Source organism: Hemitrygon akajei, chromosome 12 (genome assembly GCF_048418815.1).
Source record: "Hemitrygon akajei chromosome 12, sHemAka1.3, whole genome shotgun sequence".
Taxonomy (NCBI): domain Eukaryota; kingdom Metazoa; phylum Chordata; class Chondrichthyes; order Myliobatiformes; family Dasyatidae; genus Hemitrygon; species Hemitrygon akajei.
The window spans coordinates 22,239,550-22,263,602 of record NC_133135.1 but is presented as its reverse complement, the minus strand read 5'-3'; the positions used below and the strand labels follow the sequence as shown (position 1 = coordinate 22,263,602).

The following is a 24,053-nucleotide window of genomic DNA, read 5'->3' as shown; positions in this document are numbered from 1 at the left end:
AGGGATTCAACGAGCAATAGCCATCCATCAATCTACATCACTAAAGCAAATTATCTGGTATTGCACTATTTTTTTGCTGTTTGCCATGGGGAAACCTGGAGGGCACAGTTCCAACATCACAACGTGGACTGAACCAGCTGTAGCATGCTCAAAGATGTTCCAAAATGTCCATGCAAGGTGCAATACCGGAACAGACTCGATGGGTTGAGTGGCCTAATCATGCTCCTATGCCTTATGCCTTATGGTTTAATAGAAAGTTTTTGTCTTTATTTTGTGTATATTTCATTATGTTTCCACCAATCCAAAACCATGCTCAGAAAACCCCCAAAATGATTACATTTCTTGTAATCACATTGACTGGTGAACTATTGAGAATGTAAACACAAGGGGTTTTACAGATGCTGGAAATCCAGAGCAACACACGCAAAATGATGGAGGAAGTCAGCAGGTCAGGCGGCACCAATGGAAATGGATAAGCAGATGATGCTTCAGGCCGTGACCCTTTACGAGGACCAAAAAGGAAGAGGGAGGAAGCTGGAGGAGGGGAGGGGAAGGAGGTCTCACCTATCTCCTACACAAACACAAGAGATGGTGCAGATGCAGGAAATCCAGAGTAGCACACACAAAAAAGCTGGAGGAGCTCAGCAGGTCAGGCAGCATCAATGGAGAGGAGTAAAGACGACGTTTCAGCCAAGACCCTCATTGGTCCTCTCCGAAGATGCTGCCCACCTTGCCGAATTCCTCCTGCTTTTCGTGTGCGTTATTAACGGCCAGCTTGTACTCCTTCCCCCCTCCTGCCTTCATATTCTGGCTTGTTCCCCCTTCCTTTCCAGTCTCGCTGAACAGTCTCGGCCCAAAACGTTGGCTGGTGGTTCCCCTCCATAGACGCTGTCTGACCTGCTGAGTGCCTCCAGCATTTTCTGTGTGAAACTATTGAGAAAATGTTTTATTCCACCTGAGGAATAGTGTGAAGAGCAATGGGGCAGGCAACGCTGGCTGGTGGAAAAGCTCCCTCTGCTGGACAGTGTTGACTTTTCCAGTAACAGCCCAAGAAGGATAAAAAGTTCCCATGCTGTTGCCCTCAGGAAGAACGATCATCCTCTCCACACACCACATGGACGAAGCTGACCTCCTCGGCGACCGAATCGCCATCATCTCCAGGGGGAAGCTGCAGTGCTGTGGCTCCTCATTATTCCTGAAGAACAGCTTTGGCTCCGGTTTCCACCTCACTCTGGTCCGCAGCATGAGGAAAGTGAAGCGACAGAGACGAGATGCAGCGGTAAGTTGGTGGACCACTGTGTACAAACAGGACAGGCCACGCAATCTGGAAGGGCATCAGTGCAGCTCTAGGGGTTCTTTGTTTTCTAAGGGTAGATCATATCTCATGACGGAGTGGGCTGTTGACAATGTACATTCATCTTTAGTGCACATGTCAATGGAAAGGTATTTCCCTGATTCTTTTCCTGATGATTATTGGTAAAGCAGCCTCAGGAAATTACCCAAGACTGTGCAAGGGAAACATTGCCACAGAAACAATATAACTGATCTCAGGGAAGTGGGTCAGAAATATGAAGCTAAAATTGGAACAGATCAAGGAGTTCGTCTCACACAGATGTAAGACCATCCTGTGGAGTCAATTCTGTTTGCTGCTCTGCGGTTTTGACTGACATCTGCTGTTCTTTTACCCACCGACGACCACAGCCGACCTGTGCCTGTGAACCAGGCTGCAGCTGCTCCTGCTCCAATTGCTTCCCCATCGATGAGACTCTCCCAGAAGAAGAGCCAGATGGTACGGTTTACAATTCCACCCCCCCCGCCCCGCCACCCTTCTTAGTGTTAGATGTTCCATCCAGGCATGTGAGTGGCATCATTTCTCCCTGCCGTGTAGGAACCTGTCTGAACCAGCCAACAGATCCAGGCTGCTAGTCAATTACAAAAATGTGGTAGATTCGCCAACATTTGTGTTTTCCCATCTTTGGTCAAGCATTTGACCAGGTCCTTCTTGGCAGGTTAATCCAGAAGGTTAAGTCACATAGGATCCATGGAGACTTGAAAGATTGGCTTCAAAATTAGGTTGACCATGCAAGACAGAGTAAAGTGATGGGAAGGGTGTGGTTTTGGTTGGAGGTCTATGAACAGCAGTGCAAGGATCAGTGTCTGACATATATAAATGTCGGTGGGCTGATTAGCAAGTTCCTCAAACACACAAAAGTTGGTAAAATTGAGGATAGTGAAGAAGGATTCAACAGGATACAGAGCAGATGGGAATGTGGACAGGGATATGTAGAAGTGTGAGGTGTTGCACTTTGGGAGGACAAATGTATAGAGTAATCCTGGGGTGTAAGCCCAGAGCACCCTGCAAGCAGCAACACAAATGGACAGGGCAGCAAGGAAGGTACCTGGGGTGTTGAGTATAAAAATTGATAACTCGTGTTGCTTCTGTATAAAACTTTGCTCCAGCCACATCTGAAATATTGTGTGTAGTTCTGGTCACGTGGGAAAGTTGGGGAGGATTTGGAGAGGGACAGAAGAGGTTCACAAATGCATGTTGTCCTGATTGGAGAGTTTCATACATGGCGAGAGGGTGGACAAACCTGGGTTATTTTCTCTGGAGTGTCAGAGGCTAAGTGGAGACCTGTTAAAAGCATATTACATTACGAGAGGCATAGATAAATAGTCAGGGTCTTTTTTTTCAACGCCAGGTGGAAATGTCAGCTACTATATTGAATAGGTTTAAGGTGAGAGGAGGAATGTTTGAAGGAGATTTAAAAGAGCAAGTACTTTACACAATAAGAGGTTGAAGGCTGGAACGCATTTCCAGGAGAACTGGTGGAAATGGATACCATACCAAAGTTCATGAGGCACTTGGAAAGGCACGTGGACAGGAAGTGACAGCAGGGCTCTGGGTCACGTGCAGGCAGATGGGACTAGTTTGGTCTGACATCACGATCTGCACAGGTATCATTGGCTGAAGGGCCTGTTTCTGTGCTGTGTTCTATGTTTGTTTGCCCTCAGCAAGGCACTGGTAGGAAACTGATGCCACAAAGCATGCAAGCAATGGTCTAGTGTCATTTCTAATGTTACTGCTGCAGACCTACCCCTCCCTGTAACACTGCTAGTTCCTTTCCCCATTGCAAGAATTCCCATTTGATGTTGTTGTCGTTTCGACAGGAAGAGGACTATTTCTTCAAAGTTTGAAAGGTTAAGTCTACAAGGTTAGCCAACAGGAAATGTCATTAGGCTCTGAGCTGCAACACAGCATCTAAAGCTGCAGTGCAAGAGGCTTTGTATCTCTTAATAACCCTCCAAAGTGTCCCTCGTTCTTTGGAATTGCATTCATTTTCAATCATCCATTATTCTAGTCTCACGCAGAAATAAATGTGTGTGGAAATTAGCATCCAAACCAATGCATTCCCTTTCACATGCCAATCTAGTTTTTGCTGCTTTAACAGATATAGGCATTTGTAAACCACTAGGGATGAATGATTTTGTTAAAATAGCAGGTATTATTGAAAGTCATATCAGCATGTGAATGCCAGTATTTCACTCAGAGTCATACAGCCTAGAAACAGGCCATAAGACCACAAGACATAGGGGCAGAGTTAGGCCATTCAGCCCATTAGGTCTGCTTCGCCATTCCATCTTGGCTGATCCTGGATCGCACTCAACCCCATACACCTGTCTTCTCGCCGTACCCTTTGATGCCCTGACCTGTTAACCTGCTTTAAACGTGCCCACAGACCTGGTCTCCACCATTCAGCCCACAGCTTCCACCGCGCGGTTCGAGGCTTTTACTTCTTACCTCCACGTAGAATGTAGCAACTGGATGTAGATGGAGGGCAAGTGGTCACATCAACCTGCCTCATCACTGAACACATTTGCAGCTGATCACGGCAACTCAAATTCTTCACGCAAAGTCCAAGTCCAAGTCCCCTCCTCTTGGCCCTTCACTTGCCCCATAAACTCACCAAGAATAATCTATCTAGATAACACACAAAACAAAGCTTTTCACTGCATCTGGATGCATGTGACAAATAATAAACCAATTACGCGGTAGTCATGGAAAAGGACAGCACAGAAACTGGCCATTCAGCCCATCTAGTCCATGCCAAAACCATTTAAACTGCCTACTCCCATCGACCTGCACCAGGGCCACAGCCCTCCATACCCCTACCATCAGTGTACTTATACAAACTTTGCTCAAGTGTTGAAATTGAGCTCGTGTGCATGACTTGTACCTCCTCAATAACTGAACATCCTCAGCTGACTGGGTTGAGAATTCCTGACATTGTGACCCCCCATTTCCCCATTCCGAATTCTCCCACTTGAAGAAATGGACTCTCGGCATCTTGAGTCTCAATGAAATTATCCCTCACTTTTCTAAATTCCACTGAGTTTAACCGGATGTTTTTAATTCTAAACCACTAATGATAATGGATTGTGTGCGTTGGAAAGATGTTGACTGAGTTTTGTAAACTGTAATGCCTTCTTGTACCTCTTGTTGATATCTCGCTCCAGGTGACGTAGACACATTAACAAAGCTCATCCAGCACCACGTCCCCGAGGCCCAGCTGATAGAGAACGTTGGCCAAGAGTTGTACTACCTGCTGCCCAGTAAAGACATCAAACACCGTGCTTATGCCAGTCTGTTCCGAGAAATTGAGGAGACGCTGCAAGATTTAGGCCTCAGCAGCTTTGGGGTATCTGATACCTCACTGGAGGAGGTGAGGCTGGTTATTACGTACTCCAGGAAGTTTTTGTTACCAGCATCTCAAGTCACAGATTCATGGCATTAACGAACATAGAAACAGTCCCTTCAGTCCATCTGATCTCTGCTGCCCACGTTGCTGACCTGAACTAGTCCCATTTGCCTGCATTTGGTCCACATCCCTCTAAACCAGGGGTTCCCAAACTCTTTGGTGCCATGGGGCTCCTACAATTAACAGAGGGGTCTGTGGACCCCAGGTGGGAACCCTCTGTTCTAAACCAAATTATTTGGTAGCTGAACCAAAACAGCCTTTCCAAAGTTGTGTCTGTAGAAATAGTGAGAAGCCATTAGGTAAGATTCTTGCAGACAAAGCACAAAGGTTCCAGCTCCTAGAACTAGGTGGTTTTTAGTTGAATAGAGGTAGATGTTGTCTTTTAAATGTACTAATGGGATGCTCACTTAAGCCAGAGATCAGGTGAAGATTTTTCTCTCAGAGGAGCTTTGGTCTTTGAGGAGAAATGGAAAAATAAATCCTTGAATGTTTTTATGACAAATAGATTATCATATGGTGGGCATGTACTGTCGGCACCAGAGTGTGTAACAGGACGTGCAGGATGTCCCCAGAACATCCTTAGTTTGTGTTGGTTGTCAACACAAACAATGAATTTCACGACCACGAGGAAGTCTGCAGATGCTGGAATGTATGAAGACTGTAACACACACAAAATGCTGGAGGAACTCAGCAGGTCAGGCAGCACCTATGGAAAAGAGTAAACAGTCGATGTTTCGGGCCAAGGCCCTTCTTCAGGACAGAGGAGGAGGTGGGAAAATGCCAGAATAAAAAGGTGGGGGGAGGGGAAGGGGGCCAGCTGGAAAGTGATAGGTGAGGCCAAGTGGGTAGGAAAGGTCGAGGACTGGAGAAGAAGGAATATGATTGGGGAACAGAGTATACCATAGGAAAAGGGGAAGGAGGAAGGGACCCAGGGGCAAGAAATAGGAAGGAGAGAAGAGGGAAAAAGGTTGGAGTGGGGAATAGAGGAGGGATATTTGTTCACCGGAAACAGAAATCGATATTTATGCCATCAGGTTGGAGGGTACCCCAGATGAAATATAAGGTGTTTCTCCTCCACACCTAGGGTGGCCTCACCTTGGCACAAGAGAAGGCCATGGATTGCCACATCAGGATGGGAATGGGAATTAAAATGTTTGGCCATCGGGAAGCCCTGCTTGCAGTGGTTGGCGTATTTCACGATGTGCTTGTGATAAATTAACAAATCTGAATCTGGATCTTTATAAGGAGGGAATTGAAAGGGAGATAGTAGTGACAGACTGAAATTGTGATCGATTGACCATGATCTTATTAAACTGAGGAGCAACTTTGAGGGCATGACTTAGCTACTCCTGCCCCTTATTAAAATATTTATATTTACATATTATATTTTGGTATCTTTATGTGTCTGAGAATATCAAAAATCTATGTTTTTTCAAACTTTCTGGAGGAATGCAGCAGATTGAGCAGCTTCTGTGGGGTGGGGGAAGGGTTGGCGACAGTTCCATTTCCTACTGCAGATGTAGCTCAAGCTGTCGAGTTCCTCCAGCAGATAGTTTGTTGCTCCATATTCCAGCATCTGCAGTCTCCTGTGTCTTGACAGAGGCAAACAAATTGGATTAAGGAAGTCCATGTGGACATTTGTAGCATTGTTAACTAATAAGTTCAGAGATGAGGTCTGGAACTGTGTTCATGTGTTACCTCATAGGTGTGCTCTACATGACCTTACACCCAATAGCTGAAGCATGTAAGTTTTTTGGAAATAGTTGTAATATACACCCAGTGGCCACCTTATTAGCTACATCTGTACACGCTGTTAATACAAATATCTAATCAGCCAATTATATAGCAGCAACTCAATGCATAAAGGCATGGTCAAGTTGTTGTTCAGATGAAGTATCAGAATGGGGAAGAAATGTGATCTAAGTGACTTTGACCATGAAATGATTGCTGGTGCCAGATGGGGTGGTTTGAGTATCTCAGAAACTACTGATCTCCTGGGATTTCCATGTGCCCCAGTCTCTAGAGTTTACAAAGAATGATGTGAAAAACAAACAAAAAAGAAATCCAATGAGTGGCAGATCTGTGGGCAAAAATATGTTGTTAATGAGAGAGATCAGAGGAGAATGGACAGACTGGTAGATTAGGATAATAATCTATGAGACAGGTCAGTATCTGAACAGTGGCAGATATTACATCAGCTGGTGGATAATACCCAGCAGGGATTTCTCTCATATTAGAAAGAGGAATTCCCTGGGAAAGAGGCACACAGAAGGAGGACATGCCCTCGTCTCATTACTACCATCAGGAAGAATCAATGTTTTAGGAACAGCTTCTAGTCAAGGTCAAAGTAACACTTATTATCAGAATACAAATATGTCACCACATACAACCCTGAGATTCTTTTTCTGCGAGCATACTTAGCAAATCTATAGAACAGTAACTGTAAACAGGATCAATGGGCAACAAACTGTGCAAACGCAAATATAAATAAACAACGAGCATGAAATAACAGAGTCCTTAAGTGAGTGCAGTTATCCCCTTTTCAAGAGCCTGATGGTTGAGGGGTAGTAACTGTTCTTGGACCTGGTGGTGCGAGTCCTGAGGCTCTTGTACCCCCTACCACACGACAGCAGTGAGAAAAGAACATGGCCTGGGTGGTGAGCATCTTTGATGATGGATGTTGCTTTTCTATTGCAATGTTTCATGTAGATGTTTCACTGGTAGGGAGGGCTTTACCCGTGATGTACTGGGCCGAATCCATTACCTTTTGTAGGATTTTCCACTCAAAGGCATTGGTGTTTCCATACCAGGCAACTTGTCAGCTCATTTTCTATCACACATCTATAGAAGCTTGCCAAAGTTTTGATGACATGCTGAATCTCCGCAGACTCCTGAGAAAGTAGAGATGCTGTCGTGCTTTCTTCGCATTATATTTATTATGATGGGTCCAGGACAAGTCCATTGAGATAGTGACACCCTCCACCATCAGATTTATGAATGGTCCATGAACACTACCTCACGATTTTTGCTCTCTTTTGCACTATTTGTTCAATTCTTTATTAGAATTTCTTTAAACATAGTATTTTTTGTGTATTGCCGCAAAACAATAAATTTCAATCCATACATCAGTATAGTAAATCTGATTCTAAGACTGGTTAACAAAGCAAGTCAAGGATAATGTTACATTGAAAAATATGGCATACAAAGTACAAGGACTGATAGCAGGCCAGAGGACTGTGATCCCACAGCGAAAAACTAAAGAGCTCATAAAGATGGAGAAAACTGATTTTGAGAGAAAATCAAAACAAACAGTACAAGTTCCCATAGACATGCAAATACAAGGAAGTCAAGGATGGAAAGTTCAAAGTAAATTTATTATCAAAATAGACCACATACAACTTTGTAATTTAATTTCTTGCAGGGATCCACAGGAAAATAAAGAAATACAATAAATCCATGCAAAACCACACCTAACAAAGGCAGACTCCCTAAATGTGAGTTTATAGGCTATGTAGTCTGTTCATCCACACCAGTCCAGAGCCCAGTGGTTGTAAGCAACAACTGTTCCTGAAGCTGGTGGTGTGGGGACCCAAGACTCCTGCACCTCCTGCCTAACGGTAATTAGGGAGAAGAGAGGGAGGTGGGTCGAACACAGGCAGATGGGATGGGCTCAGCTGGAGGGTCCTGGCTGGCACGGAGTAGTGGGACTGAACACCAGTTTCCTTTCCACCGCCAGGCCTCGACACTTCGATCTGGCTTGAAGTCCACTCTCTGTGGCTCTCTCTTCTGGCAGTGGCCATACCTACACTCCTGAAAGTCGAATTCGCTGAATGCTTCAGGAAATTGTAAACTTGCTAGTTTGTTCGGATGGTTCAGAAGTTCATTTCTTAAAGGGAAATCACAGGCTGCAGATTGCAGCAGCCATAGTTCAGAAGGAAAGGAAGTAGAATATCTAGCAGTTTTGTGAACTGCCTGCAAAACGTTGCTGTATATCGCCAGCGGCATCATGAAGTATGGACCATTAGATCCAATCTGTTGAAATAATATCATCATCATCATTATGAGTGATGTCATATGACATCATCATTATGAGCGATGTCATATGACATCATCATTATGGACATGTCGTATGACGTGGGCAATCATGGCCTTTGACTATGATTGTTCTTGTCAATTTTTTTCTACAGGAGTGGTTTGCCATTGCCTTCTGGGCAGTGTCTTTACAAGATGGGTGACCCCAGCCATTATCAATACTCTTCAGAGATTGTCTGCCTGGCATCAGTGGTTGCATAACCAGGACCTGTGATGTGCACCAGCTGCTCAAATGACCATCCACCACGTGCTCCCATGGCTTCACGTAACCTTGATCGGGGATGTAAGCAGGCGCTACACCTTGCTCAAATGGGACCTGCAGGCTAGCGGAGGGAAGGAGGGTTTTACACCTCCTTTAGTAGAGAAGTAACTCCACCCTGCCACCCAGGTGAATTGATAGCAGGAGCTAAAACAAGGGCTGATATGTTAAGTTAACTCATTGTTTCGGTCTTCACCATGGAGGATAGCTGCAAATGTGTTAAGGTAACAGTTGGGCTAATATTGGAATCAGGTTTATGGTCACTGATATAGGTCATGAAATTTGTTGTTTTGAGACAGGATGAGTGGACAAGGGTGTCATGTAGAGATCGATCCCTACGGAAAGCGGGGAGGTGGGGAGGGGAAGGTGGCTGAATTGTAATGCTACATCTATTTTCTTGTTTTGAACCCATCACTCCTGTGCAAGGAGTTTCCCAATGATTCAACCACTTTCTGAAACTGACAGTTCAATTTTGAGCTACGGGGTTTCCAACCAGCGGTTGTGGGCTTGAGTGAGTCATCGTTGTGTTGGACAGAAATTTCAGTGCAGATCCACCCACCAGTCTACCGTGGCTGCATGAAAGATCTCTTTCTACTTCTTCCTAAAATGCAGTCAACATTTATAGCTCTTCCCTGACTGATCTCAGAACTAAGTGACCAACTTCAGGAGATGAATAACAGTTAATAGCATTGGAGCAAACACGAGGAAATCTGCAGATGCTGGAAATTCAAACAACAACACACACAAAATGCTGGTGGAACACAACAGGCCAGGCAGCATCTATAGGGAGAAGCACTGTCGACGTTTCGGGCCGGGACCCTTCGTCAGGACTAACCGAAAGGAAAGATAGTGAGAGATTTGAAAGTAGGAGGGGGAGGGGGAAATGCGAAATGATAGGAGAAGACCGGAGGGGGTGGGATGAAGCTAAGAGCTGGAAAGGTGATCGGCGAAAGTGATACAGGGCTGGAGAAGGGAAAGGATCATGGGACAGGAGGCCTCAGGAGAAAGAAAGGAGGGTGGGAGCACCAGAGGGAGATGGAGAACAGGCAAACAACTAAATATGTCAGGGATGGGGTAAGAAGGGGAGGAGGGGCATTAACGGAAGTTAGAGAAGTCAATGTTCATGCCATCAGGTTGGAGGCTACCCAGACAGAATATAAGGTGTTGTTCCTGCAACCTGAGTGTGGCTTCATCTTGACAGCAGAGGAGGCCATGGACAGACATATCAGAATGGGAATGGGACGTGGAATTAAAATGTGTGGCCACTGGGAGATCCTGCTTTCTCTGGCAGACAGAGCGTAGGTGTTCAGTGAAACGGTCTCCCAGTCTGCGTCGGGTCTCACCAATATACAAAAGGTCACACCGGGAGCACCGAACGTAGTATACCACACCAGCCGACTCACAGGTGAAGTGTTGCCTCACCTGGAAGGACTCTCTGGGGCCCTGAATGGTGGTGAGGGAGGAAGTGTAAGGGCAGGTGTAGCACTTGTTCCGTTTACAAGGATAAGTGCCAGGAGGGAGATCGGTGGGAAGGGTTGGGGGGACGAGTGGATAAGGGAGTTGCGTAGGGAGCGATCCCTGCGGAAAGCAGAAAGTGGGGAAGGGAAAAATGTGTTTGGTAGTGGGATCCCATTGGAGGTGGCGGAAGTTATGAAGAATTATGCGTTGGACCTGGTTGGTAACTTCTGGGTAGCCTCCAACCTGATGGCATGAACATTGATTTCTCTAACTTCCGTTAATGCCTCATCCTCCCCTTCTTACCCCATCACTGATTTATTTATTTCCCCCCTCCTTTTTTTCTCTCTCTCTGCCCATCACTCTTTGCCTGTTCTCCATCTCCCTCTGGTGCTCCCCTCCCCCTTTCTTTCTCCCAAGGCCTCCCGTCCCATGATCCTTTCCCTTCTCCAGCTCTGTATCACTTTCGCCAATCACCTTTCCAGCTCTTAGCTTCATCCCACCCCCTCTGGTCTTCTCCTATCATTTCGCATTTCCCCCTTCCCCCCACTACTTTCAAATCTCTTACTATCTTTCCTTTCGGTTAGTCCTGACAAAGGGTCTCGGCCCGAAACGTCGACAGCGCTTCTCCCTATAGATGCTGCCTGGCCTGCTGTGTTCCACCAGCATTTTGTGTGTGTTGTTGTTTGTAATAACATTGGAGTTGCCATAAATAAGCTAGACTAGTTATGAACAGTAGATTCCTTCCCTGAACATATCTATGAGCTAGATAGATTTTTGGAGTGATCCATTTTGTTCATGGTTGTCATTCCTGATGACAGCTTTTTAATTTAGATGTATTTAATTGCTTTAATGGTGAGATTTGAACTTGTATCTTCACATGTAATAATCCTCCCATCTGAATACTGGCCTAGTAGCATAGCCATTATGCTTCTGTAACCCCACTATGCTTCTAGAAATTTAAAAAATTATGATGGATATTATAGGACATCTACACATGAAATCTGGTTTCACACCCCATTAGATTTGCTTTCAGCATTTCTGATTTCCCAACGGGTGTGACTACATCATCACTGGAAATAAAATTAGCTTACGTACTCGAGGTTGTTTCATACCACGGCTGGGATCGTGGCAGCAAATGGGTAAACTCCACAAAATTTAACGGCACTAACATTATTTATGGTCCGCTGCATGTATCGAGGATAAGCAGTTGCCAATGTTAATGTATCAAAGTGTGGAAATAAATAATTCATAAGCACAGAGTGCTGAGAAATACAATTAATTTATGCAGTATCTCCTTTACTACATCATTTCAGTCATTGGAATTTGAAATTATTGCTGCCTGTATTTCGCCTGTTGTCTCTAACACCTTTAGTTCACCTGTCATTGTTCTTCATCTTCACTTGCCACCTGTACTTCATCTACCTTCTCCAGATGACAGTAGTTCAGTTCTCCATGTTCTTTACCTTCTTGTACCTCACTCTCTCCCTTCTTGACCTACTGCCTGCATCATATAGTCAACTCCACCCATTCTCCATGTCTCACCTGCTGCCGTTCTTTAGATCAATTGCAATTCACCTAACATCTATACCTCACCTGCTGCCAGTAATTCAATTTAATTGTTTTCTAACCTGCAGATATTCCTGAAGGCTACGGAAGATGCAGCTCTCAAAGCAGGTAAATAAGCACTTTCAAAAAAAAATCCTGAAAAATGTGGTTATGTTGTGTAATTTTGGTGAGCTTTCTGGGAACGAATATATCTGCAACAGTGTGCATTCTTCCGATTTGAAAATTTTGGACCCATTTTTGTTCATCAAAGCTTAGGTAAATAACCCATGGAAGGATGGAAATTAAGTCTGGTAAATATCAGTGTAAGTAGCTGTAATTTATGATGCCAAGCAACCTTTTTGCTACAGACCTGACCAACTTAAACTGTGGAGTTTGACCAGAGCACCAGGGAATGATCTAAATTCACTTTTGAATATCCATTTCTTTTAGAAGTTTTGTTTATTTACCTTTGGACTCTTGTTCTCCCTGTCTTAATCCACCTCACTCTCTTTCCTGCCATTTTGTGAGTGTAATCTTATTTTGTCTTCAATTATAATATGTTCTCTGATTCCTGTTTTTTATTCTTCTGTTATTTGTTTAAACACTGTTATTCACTAAACGCTCAGTGCCTTAGATACATTATTATCACCTCATGGGTCATTTGTAAACTCTTCAATAAAATATTCTCTAATAATTTATCTATGTATAATATAATAATCATAAGGGCTGTCCAAGAACATAATCCTCACCACGACAAAAAAAATTCTCAAATTACTAAATTCTTACTCTTTTTTTCCCCTCCCTTTGTTAATCATGGTGCCTGCAAGGCTGTGTGATCCCAAAAAAATCAAACACAGGCGTTGAAGAGGAACAGGAAACAACAGTTGTCAATATTGAAGCAAAGGATGGTGAGTCGAGAGAGCATTCCCCATTTCCCTGTATTCTGCATGAGGACCTAAGAAAGCCAGGGAGGGGAAATTCACCTTTAGCCCTTGAAGCAAACTGGATGTGAGAGTATCAGGTGTGCGTAGTTCTCCCTCCCAACATTTATTGCAAAGATTTTTATTGGAACTGAGCATACAAAGCTACAATAATACTCCTGCATACTTCCAGCATTGGAGTTGGGGGGTGAATTGCCCTCCTCATATCATAGTTTTGATCAGACTGTAGATGAAGCCTCTGTGATATTAGAACTGACATGGTTGTTAATGCAAACGACGCCATGCCACTGTACGCTTCAGTGTACATGTGATAAATAAGTCTGAATCTTGTTCCTGATAGCAATCGTTAACCAGGACCTCACAGAAATTCTATTTTATTGTGTGTAATTGTCTTGTTGATCACATAAAGCTAGACAAAAGTCTAATATTAAGGGCTAAAGGAAACACATGGTTAAAATGGGATGAGTGCAGAAAAGAGTAACGAGGATGTTTCCGGGACTCAAGGGTGTGAAGTTGGCCTGGCTGGGTCTTTATTCCTTGGAGTGTAGGAGAATGAGGGTTGATCTTATAGAGATGCTTAAAATTGTGAGAGGCATGAATGAGGTGGATGGTAACAGTCTTTTCCCCTGGGTAGGACACCCCAAAACTAAGGGACATAGACTTAGGGTGAGATGAGAAAGATTGAAACAGGACCTGGGGGAGGGGGGGGGAACCTTTTCATACAGAGGGTGGTGAGCATGTGAGAAGTGGTTGAGCAGGTACATAGGTATCATTTATGAAGCACTTGGACAACTGCATGGAGGATTGGGTCTTAGAGGGATATGGGCCAAATGCAGGAAACTAGGACTAGCTGGGCTGGAACTGTGATCAGCATTGTCTCATTGGACCAAAGAGGCCTTATCAAGACTGTATTGCTCAATGACTCCATTCAATGTTATTGTTACTAGCAGAAATTAATGTAAAATTAGGGATTTTATGCTTCAGTTCCACAGGGTATTGAAACTACCTCCACCTGCACTGCGCTTTTCCTGTAGCTGTAACTGTAGCACTGTATTTGGTAATTGTTTTTCACTTTGTACTAACTTGTACTTGTGGTTTGAAATGATCCATATGGATGCCGTGCAGAACAATGTTTTGGAACATGTGACATTAATACACTAAACCAATTACCAATTATAAATAGAATGTAGAATATTGAGTTGCAGTTGTGGAGACGGTGCAGTGCAGGTTGACAATAACGTGTAAGGGCCAAGACAAGGTAGACTGAGAGATCTTTATCATATAAGAAATCCATTCAAGGGTCTTAAAACATACAGCGCATTTGTGCACTATGTGGAGCTCTATGACTGATCAGCTCATACGTAACAATAATTTTGGTTCATGTTACCATATAGCTACATATGTTTGCGAATTTCTATTATTGCCGGTCCATTCGCATGATGGAATATGTTCCTTCCACAGAATGTTGCTACCTGATAGCTGGGGAGTAACCACGCAGACACAGAACAACTTTACTGCCATTTCAGTCAGTTTTTTTGCTTCACTCAGCTTAATGACTCCTCTCTTTTGTTTCTCTTCCTTAGACCTTCATTTTCACTGTGTAGGCTTATATTGTCATTATAGATCAGTACTTTACAATTGAACCTTAAATAAGCAGGTCTATTCCTGTTTCAAACAATGGATAACTTTTTTAAATCTTTGAAGTTCCAATTACTTACATTACTGGTTTTGCCCTTAGAATAATTCTTGGCACTTCCTTTGATAGAATAAAGGTTGAGAGATGAAAAATCATTGCAATATTTTTTCTTCAACTTTCCTTGGATTGACTACAGAAACAGAACAAATTCCTTCACAATTAATCATATTATGTGTGTGATTTCCTCTCCCCTTCTCTACCTTCCCACAGAAAAGGTTCTTCTTACCTATTCTGCACAAATAGTAATTATCAGACACTAAATTTCATAACTTCATTATTAACACAGAAATTAATCTCTACTTCAAATTATTAGCCTTGGTCTCCAAAGTTAAAAGAAAAGTCAACTTTTAACTCAAAGGATAAAAATTCAACATTGGAATGAACTAATCCCTGGATAACATGTAGCAATACTCAGTGGGAAAAATCATCAGTTGTACAAAATAGTGTAAAATTACAAACATTTTAAAAAACAGATGGTGAACAGAACCAACAGTGTTCATTTGTATGAGTTGATTATTCATAGGTTTTCACACTGTACGTGAATGTCAAAGTGTGCACATTAAAAACACAAACTCACGGTTTAGAAGCAGGACTGGGCCGTCAGTACACATTCTGCTCCGTGAATTTTACATTCCATTCATCTTCAAAGGCAGTCTTTTGTGTTGATGAAAAACTAGTGCCACTCCAGGTTTCTGGGTTCTGAGTGACTAATGAAGCCAATGTGGGAGCCACAGATGCATTCATGGATGGGACAAAAGGTACTTGATATGGTGGGTGTGCAGTTTGTGAGGTAGTGCAATTCTTTCACCAAATATGCAGTCTTCTGTTTTCATTTGACCCATGGCCTTGAAATTCTCAATAGCACTCCCAAAGCTCTTTCTCTACCTTGAGAGATCATGAGCCAGAGATTCCCTGGAATTAGGAGGGATGATGCCCTTTCCTGTCCACCTGATATCTCCTCCAGAAACCATTCAGAACAGAGTGTCTTTATTGGAAGTTTGTGGCTGGGCATGGGAAAAAGTAGCTCCATTATACATTGATATTATCTGGAAGGGTGTCGAAGGAGTGGTAAAATCTCTGGTGAAGGGGCTTGTTATGTAAATTCTGGCACAGCTCAGTCACCTCTGGTCCCCGTCAGACACTCAGCTCTCACCTGTGGCTCCAAGTAGCTGTTCACATGTGACAGCAGCTACCACCCGCTTCATCTCTTTGACAAAGCCAAACCAGGTGAGGTTAACTGAGGGGCCTCTGTGAGATAGGGACGTTGCCACAGATGGTTGTAGAGGCCAAGTCTTTGGATGTATTTAAAGCAGATCTTGAGAGGTTCTTGATTAGAAAGGGTATCAAAGGTTACAGGGAGAAGGCAGGGGAATGGGGCTGAGAGGGATAATAAATCAACCATGATGGAAAGGCAGAGCAGACATAATGGACTGATTGGTCTGATTCTGCTCCCGTGTCATATGGTCTTAATTTAGGTGCTGCATTATATCCCCCTTATGCCTGTCACAGCAGGATAAGTAGAATGTTACAGAGTACATCACAGCTGACAAATTGATGGCAACTTGTTGCTGTTGATTTGAAACAATCAGGTTTATATGTCATGAAATTTGATGTTTTGTGTTAGCAGTATAGAGCAAGACATAGAAATCACTATAACTTACAAAAATAGTGTGAAAGGGGAATAGCAAAGTGACGTTCATGGGTTCGTGGAAAATTCTGAAGTCTGATGGTGGAAAAAAAGAAGCAGCTCCTGAAATATTGAGTGTGGGTCTTCAGGCTCCTGTATCACCTCTCTGATGGTAGTAATGAGAAGAGGGTATGTCCCAGATAGTGAGCGTCCTTAATGATGGATGCCGCCTTCTTCAGGCACCACGTTTTGAAGATGTCCTCGATGGCAGGGAGGCTTGTGCCTACGTTGGAGCTGGCTGAGTCTTTAAATGCAATGTTCTCTTGCTCTTTTTCCCTCTGCCATCTATCAGCGTCCACTGAACCTACAGTTCAGGCTGGGAGGAGCTGGATACTTGCTGAGTAAACCATGCCTCGGTCAAGAGGCCGGCATCTGTGTATTGAATCTTGGCAGTGAGCATTGGATCATGGAGTTAAGCCTGATGTCCAGATGCATGTAATTACAGCAAGACTCAATAGCACATTAATGAGGAGCAAGACTCTGGCCATGCTCCATCCACCCACTCCCAAAGCAAACAGTGATCCAAAACACCAACACACCCTCTTTGAGCTGAGCTGACAATTCTGAATCTCCAACGCCATTTAACTCAGATCCCTAACTGAAACTTCAGGCAAGGAGTACTTGATTTTCAATCATCATGCACAGTGCATTACGGCAACAACAACATTTTTCATTGTCATTAAAATGTGATCATTTAAGAAGTCTGGTGCAGAAGGTCACTTCAAATAATATACGGAGTTAAAGAGAAGTAACAGGAGTTACAGAACTCCGATGTCTCACTGATGTGCAGATGTGTAATTAGATCTAATGACGAAGCCTCCAGGCATGCAGTGTCATGGGATCACAAATAACCTTTTATCCATTCTGCAATTGTAATTACACTGGAATTTAAAACTATGATTTTCTTGTGATGAGTATGGTTTCTGGAAAACTGGAAAAGGTGATATTGCTTCAAAAGTACAAAACTTTCAATGGAAACAACGGGTTTTATTTCACTCAGCGTGTTTTCTTGAGTGAGAGCAACTATGGGGATAGAATTCCTCCATGTTTTGCCCATGGACTGACAAGATAGTCTTGGAAAAGGAACACCTCAAGCGTCCAGAAGGAACTGCAATCCCCATCGTGGTTCCTAAATGATTTATTGGCTCTATCTTTATTCATCAAAAATTGCTTTATTGGGCTACCTTCCTGAAATCCGTTTCAAATTATTGCCTTGAATCTTTACTATTGGTGAATTTGGAACAGTGGCCCAAGATTGAGTTTATTTTTAACTGGCTTGGATATCTTTCAATTACTTCACTTCAAGGTCTCATGTCCCATTTTTTCCCAATCAGTCCACTCTTGCAACTGGACAAGGCCCATGTTCTTCTCCACGATGTTAACTATAGACTCAACCAGCTCATTCTGGGTTTGAATGAAAAGCAGTAGGAATGATGCCATTCTAAAAACACCTTTTGCTTCAACATTCTCATTCAATCCCATGTTCCATTGTGAAACCCCAACTTTAATGCTAAGTCATTGCCATTAGTGATTTTGTTTGGGAGGTAGTGCATATTTAGCAGCTCAGTGAACCCATATCTAACCCAGTGGTTGCAAGGAGAACAATGGGTCATGGATAGTTCAGTGGACCAGAAGCACCAGTGTAGTGTGAAGATCTAAATTCACCCTGAAAAATCCAGAGAACTCAAGGTAGTCATTAAGAAGGTATACATTGTGCTGGCCTTCATTAGTTAGGGGATTGAGTTCAAGAGCCATATGGTAACGTTGAAGCTCTATAAAACTCTGGTTAGACCACATTTGGAGTATTGTGTTTAGTTCTGGTCACCTCAGTATAGGAAGGATGTGGAAGCATTAGAGAGGGTGCAGAGGAGATTTACCAGGATGCTGCCTGGATTAGGGAACATCTCTTATGGGGAAAGGTTGAGCAAGCTAGGGCTTTGTTCTTTGGAGCAACAGAGGATGAGACGCTACTTGGTAGAGGTGTATAAAAACATGAGGCATGGGTAGAGTGGACAGCCAGTGTCTTTTTACTGGGGAGGCAATGGCTAATGGCAGAGGACATCCTTTTATGATGAGCTGAAGAAAATTTATGGAGATGACAGAGGTACACACAGAGGTGGGTGCCTGGAATGTTCTGCTGGGATTGGTACAATCGGGAGTACTCTTACGCATATGGACGTAGGAATAATGGAGGGTTATAGGTTAGATTAATTGTAGAGTAGGTTTATATAGCTCAGCTCAATATCTACCCTCCTGGTCTTTTCCTTTTGACATACTCTTCCCAACCTCTTTCTTCCTGCTCATGACATCATTAAATCTTTTCCTTTGATCTAATACTATCTTTAATATTTTTTGATAGTCACAGCTGAGCCTCTTTTCCTGTTTGTTTTTTTAAACAAAATGTAAACCAGGCACTATCTCTTTAAATGTTAATAATTGTTTATTTACATATAAATGTAATTTCCCCAACTCACTTCGCATACTTTTGTATTTGTTTTACTCAGATTTAAATCTTTGCTTTCAGAATGAACTGAGTGACTTACAATATTTATATTTAAAGGGTCATCAGAGTCCTGATGAAAGGTCTCAGCCCAAGATGTCAACTATTTATTCCCTTTCATAGATGCTACTGAGTTCCCCTAGCATTTTTTGTGTATTTCTCAAAAGTTCCAGCTCCTGCAGAAAATCTGGTGTTTAATATATGAAATACTGTTGTTTTTGATCACTGTCCCTCATAAGCCTTTAATGCCAGATTTCCAATTAACCATCTCTCAGAACATTATACTTGAGCTACAGCAAAAACGAGAAAATCTGCAGATGCCGTAAATCCAAAGAAACACACACAAAATGCTGGAGGAACTCAGCAGGCCAGACAGCATCTATAGAAAAGAGTAAACAGCCGAAGTTTTGGGTTGAGACCGTTCCTCCGGACTGGAAAGGAATGGAAGAAGTCAGAATAAGATCTAAAGATCGAAATAGACCTAAGGCAGCCTGTTTCCTTGCTGAATCCTCAACCTCTTTATCCAGAAGCCCATCTCTTATTCAGTCCATCAATTTGTCCTTCAAATGTCCTAACCTGCCTTGTTCAGACTACATGTAGATTAAATTTTCGGTACTATTTCCTTTCCACGTACCTGCGAATATGTTGTATGGTGCCAGTGATTAGTGTTCAATTCCCACCGCTTTCTGTGAGAGGTTTGTATTGCACATTCTCCCTGTGATCTCATGGATCTCCTCCAGGTGCTCTGGTTTCCTCCCACATTCCAAAGATGTGCGGGCTAGGGTTAATAAGTTGCAGACATGCTATATTGGTGCCCAAACATGTTCTCTTATAGGCTTCTCCCAGCACATTCTCGGACTCATTAGGGTTATAAAACCCTAACCCTAATGTGTTAGTCATTGACACAACCAGCACCTTCATGGAATGTTTAGATGTACTTGACAAATACAGCCAATCTAAATGTAAATCTCATTTGTATCATGTTCTACAACACAATTACTGTTCAGAGACTTGTCATCAACCCTTACCAGTGTTTCCTGACCCCTGTAGTTACCCAGCTCCACCTGCTGATTCTACACCACAATGTGTTGAGGCAAGATCCCTGTCGATTGATGTTATCTCTTACTAATAGTGCCACCACTAGCCCCCATCCCCACCCCACCCCACGTCCTTTCCTTTTCTCACCCACCCTTCCCAAATGTCAAATACCTTGGAATATTTAGTTCCCATCTTTGGACACCATGCTACAGAATTTCTGTAATGGGAGTTAGATCATACTCATTTAAACTATTCTTGTGTCCACTTTGTTGCATATACAGCAAGCATTTATATTATAGTGTCTTTAAATTTGTCCTTTGACATGTTTCTCTATTCTGACCTTACTCGCTTTTGTTTCCGTGATCTCTTTATTTTGCTTAGCACATTTCCAAGTTCAGCTTCCTGTTTTGTTTCTCTCTCTCATGACCCTCCTATCGCTTCCCTTTTCCCTGTCAAGCTGCCTTTAACACTCCCAAAAAGCACCAGCAAATCCCTTCACCCACAGCCTGCTGTTCCACCCCGCCAAGATATTGGTCCATTTCTGCTGGGGTGTAACCTATCCACTTGTACACAGCCCAGCTGCCCCAGTTCATTGGTAAATTAATCCATTATTGTCCCGTGTACTGAGGTACGGTGTAAAACTTGTCATGTATACGAGTCTTGATGAAGGGTTTCGGTCTGAAATGTCGACTGTTTATTCCTCTCTCTAGTTGCTGCCTGACCTGTTGAGTTCCTCTAGCATTTTGTGTATGTTACTCTCAATTCATTGCAAAAGTGCATTGAGGTAGTACAAGGTAAAACAATAACAGAGTGCAGAATAAAGCGTCAAAGTACAGAGAAAGTGCAGTGCAGGTAGACAATAAGGTGCGAGGTCATAATGACGTAGATTGTGAGGTCAAACATACATCTTATTTACTAGGGAACCATTTGGAAGTGTCATAACTGCAGGATAGAAGCTGTCCTTGAGCCTGGTGGCACATGATTTCAGGCTTTTGTATCTTCTGCCCCATGGGAGGAGGGGAGAAGAGAGAATATTTGGGGTGGGAGGGGTTTTTGATTATGCTGGATGCTTTACTGAGGCAGTAAGAAGTATAGACAGAGTCCTTGGAGGAGAGGTTGACTTCCATGATGCTGGTGACCAAGTGTCACATTGGCAGTATCCCTCCAGCCATGTTCTCATTTGGTCTCTCCTGCTGTTTCTGAAGGTGTTTCCATGTGTACTGGAAATAGTCCTGAGTTTCCTAGTTCTCTAAATTTCCAAGTTCTCTAGTTCCATGTTCCTAGTTCCTTAAATTCGACCAACTACATTGTGTAGACATGATAGTACGTTGGACTGGAGAGAGTGAGGAGGAGATCCACCTGAATGTGGCCTGATTGAAGGACTTTAGTTCCGGGGACAGATGAGACAGGCTGGATTTGTTTTCCTGGATTGAAGGAAGCTGATAGCTGACCTGTTTGTTATGTGCGATATCGTATGATGTAGTTGATCATGGTCTTTCCATGACATGATTGTTCTTGGCAAGTTTTTCTAGAGAAGTGCTTTCTTCTGGGCAGTGTCTTTACAAGACAGGTGACCCCAGCCATTATCAATACTCTTCAGAGATTGTCAGTTGTTGCATAACCAGGACTTGTGATCTGCACTGGCTGCTCATATGACCATTCACCATCTGCTCCCGTGGCTTCAGGTGACCCTGATTGGGGGATAAGCAGGTGCCACACCTTGCCCCAGGGTGACCTGCAGGCTAGCGGAAGGAAGGAGTGTCTTACACCTCCTTTGGTAGAAACATTCAGTATCTCCACCACGCTGCCCAAGGTGACCTGGTAGAAATATAAAAAATATTTTGAGGCATAGGTCAGGAGGATGGTCAATCTCTTTCCCATCCTAACGGTATCAAAAACAAGAGGGCATAGGTTTAAGGTGAGATTAAGGTGTTTAAAGGAGATTTCAGGTAAGCCTCTTGGTCAGCAGGGAGGAGATGGGCCAAAGGGCCTCTTTCTGAGCTGTATGACTCTACATAGCACAAAGTGTAAAAGAAAATCCATCCAGTGAGGAGCCGGTGGGGAGGGGGGGGTCTCATAGGTTCTCAAAATGTGTTTAAAAATCTGCATGGTGATGGAGTTCAAAAAATGTGGACTGTCACTGGACCACCGCAAACTCTCCTACCAATGGTGGAGTTCAGGGAGAAGGAAATGGAAAAGCAATGACAGAGGTGTACAAAGTATGAGGGGTATAGATAGGGTAAATACAAGCAGGCTTTTTTTCCACTGAGGTTGGGTGGGACTAGAACTAGAGGTCATGGGTTAAGGGTGAAAGGTGAAATGTTTAAGGGGAACCTGAAGGAGACTTCTTCACTCAGAGGGAGATGCGAGAATGGAACAAGCTGACAGTGGAAGTGGTGTATGGTTTGATTTCAAAGTTCAAAGTAAATTTATTATCAAAGTACGTATATGTCACCATATACTACCCGGAGATTCGTTTTCTTGTGGGCATTCACAGTAGATACAAATAAGCACAATAGAGTCAATGAAAGGCTACACACAAAGATAGTCAAGCAACCAATATGCACCAAGACAAACTGTGCCATTACTAAATAAATAAATAGTTAGTACTGAGAACGTGAGCTGTAGAGTCCATAGCTTGTGGAATACTTCATTGTTGAGGTGAGTGAAGTTATCCAGGCTGGTTCAGGAACCTGATGGTTGAAGGGTAATAACTGTTCCTGACTCTGACGGTGTAGGACCTATGCCTCCTGTACCTCCTTCCTCAGGGCAGCAGCATGAAGGGAGCATGGCCTGGATGGTGGGGATCCTTAATGACAAATGCCACTTCCTTGTGCACCACTCTTTGTAGATGAGCTCATCGATGGGGAGGGACTGGGCTGTATCCATCAGTTTTTGTAGGCTTTTCCATTCATTGACATCGGTGTTTCCATACCAGACCATGATGCAACCAGTCACGATGCTCTCCGCTGTGCACCTACTGTATAGAAGTTTTGGGTGACGTGCCAAATCTTTTGAGAAATCTTCACAGACTTGTAAGAAAGTAGGAGCACTGCTGTGCCTTCTTTTTCCATACCAGTCCCAGGACAGATCCTCGGAAATGATAATGCCAAAGAATTTAAAGATACTGACCCTCTCCACCTCTGATACCCCAGTGAGGATGGGCTTGGGCATCTCCGGTTTCCTCCTCCTGAAGTCGATAATCAGCTCTTTGGTTGTGGTGACATTGAATGAGAGATTCTTGTGACACCACTCAACCAGATTTTCAATCCCCCTATATGCCGGCTTATCACCACCTTTGATTCAGCCAACAGCGGTCCTGTCATCAGCAAACTTGAATATGACATTGGAGATGAACATTGCCTTTAAGAGAAAACATTTAAACTTCATCATTTAAGAGAAATTTGGATAAGTACATGGATGGGAGGTGTATGGAGGGCTATGGTCCAGGTGCAGGTCAATGGGAGTAAGCAGAATAACAGTTGAGCACAGACGATGGGCTGAATGGCCTATCTCTGTGTTGCAGTGCCCTGAGACACTATGTTTCTAAATGAAGGAATTATGCAGAGAGCAGGGTGTGGTGTTGGTGCCAGAGTATAAGTTTGAGTGGTTTATACACCGGGAACACTTCTGTGGGCAGCAGCCATCTTTGGTTTATATTGCTCAATGAGATCACATCTTGTAAATAGAGCCATCTTATTTCCAGTGCTTTGTGCAAAGGTTTAAATATTGTCTTAATTTCTGAATGCAATCAGCAGCCAGGGGGCAGTCCCAGAACAGCCAAGCTGTGGAGAACACGCAGAACGCTGCATCCGCTTCTGAGGTGATAGCCAGCGGGCAGCCGGCAGCGGAGAGCTCGGGTCCAGCCCCTGACGAGGGGCCATCCAACCCCACCGACCAGCCGCCAGCACCAGGGAGCGGCGGCAAGGGCTCCAGGCAAATCAAAGGCACAGACCTTCTGAAGCAGCAGTTCAAGGCATTGTTCATCAAAAGGCTGAACCATGCTACCCGCAGTCAGAAGGATTTCGTGGCACAGGTAGAGTGAAAAATATCAGGCCTCCCTGACTTAAGTTGTCT

The 24,053-nt window shown here is 43.5% G+C and overlaps 1 protein-coding gene across 3 annotated transcripts in view; it reads left to right on the top strand.

Moving 5' to 3' along the window:
• Window positions 1–24,053, top strand: part of abca4b (ATP-binding cassette, sub-family A (ABC1), member 4b) — a 184,462-nt gene that overhangs the window by 108,424 nt on the left and 51,985 nt on the right. The window contains exons 24-29 of one of the 3 annotated variants that reach the window (XM_073062716.1): window positions 1,086–1,279; window positions 1,702–1,789; window positions 4,519–4,724; window positions 12,204–12,243; window positions 12,942–13,022; window positions 23,735–24,012. In XM_073062716.1, coding sequence (XP_072918817.1) covers window positions 1,086–1,279; window positions 1,702–1,789; window positions 4,519–4,724; window positions 12,204–12,243; window positions 12,942–13,022; window positions 23,735–24,012 — 887 coding nt within the window. Of the gene's footprint in view, window positions 1–1,085; window positions 1,280–1,701; window positions 1,790–4,518; window positions 4,725–12,203; window positions 12,244–12,941; window positions 13,023–23,731; window positions 24,013–24,053 lie in introns of all 3 variants that reach the window. The other 2 variants (XM_073062715.1, XM_073062717.1) reach the window with 2 other exon arrangements.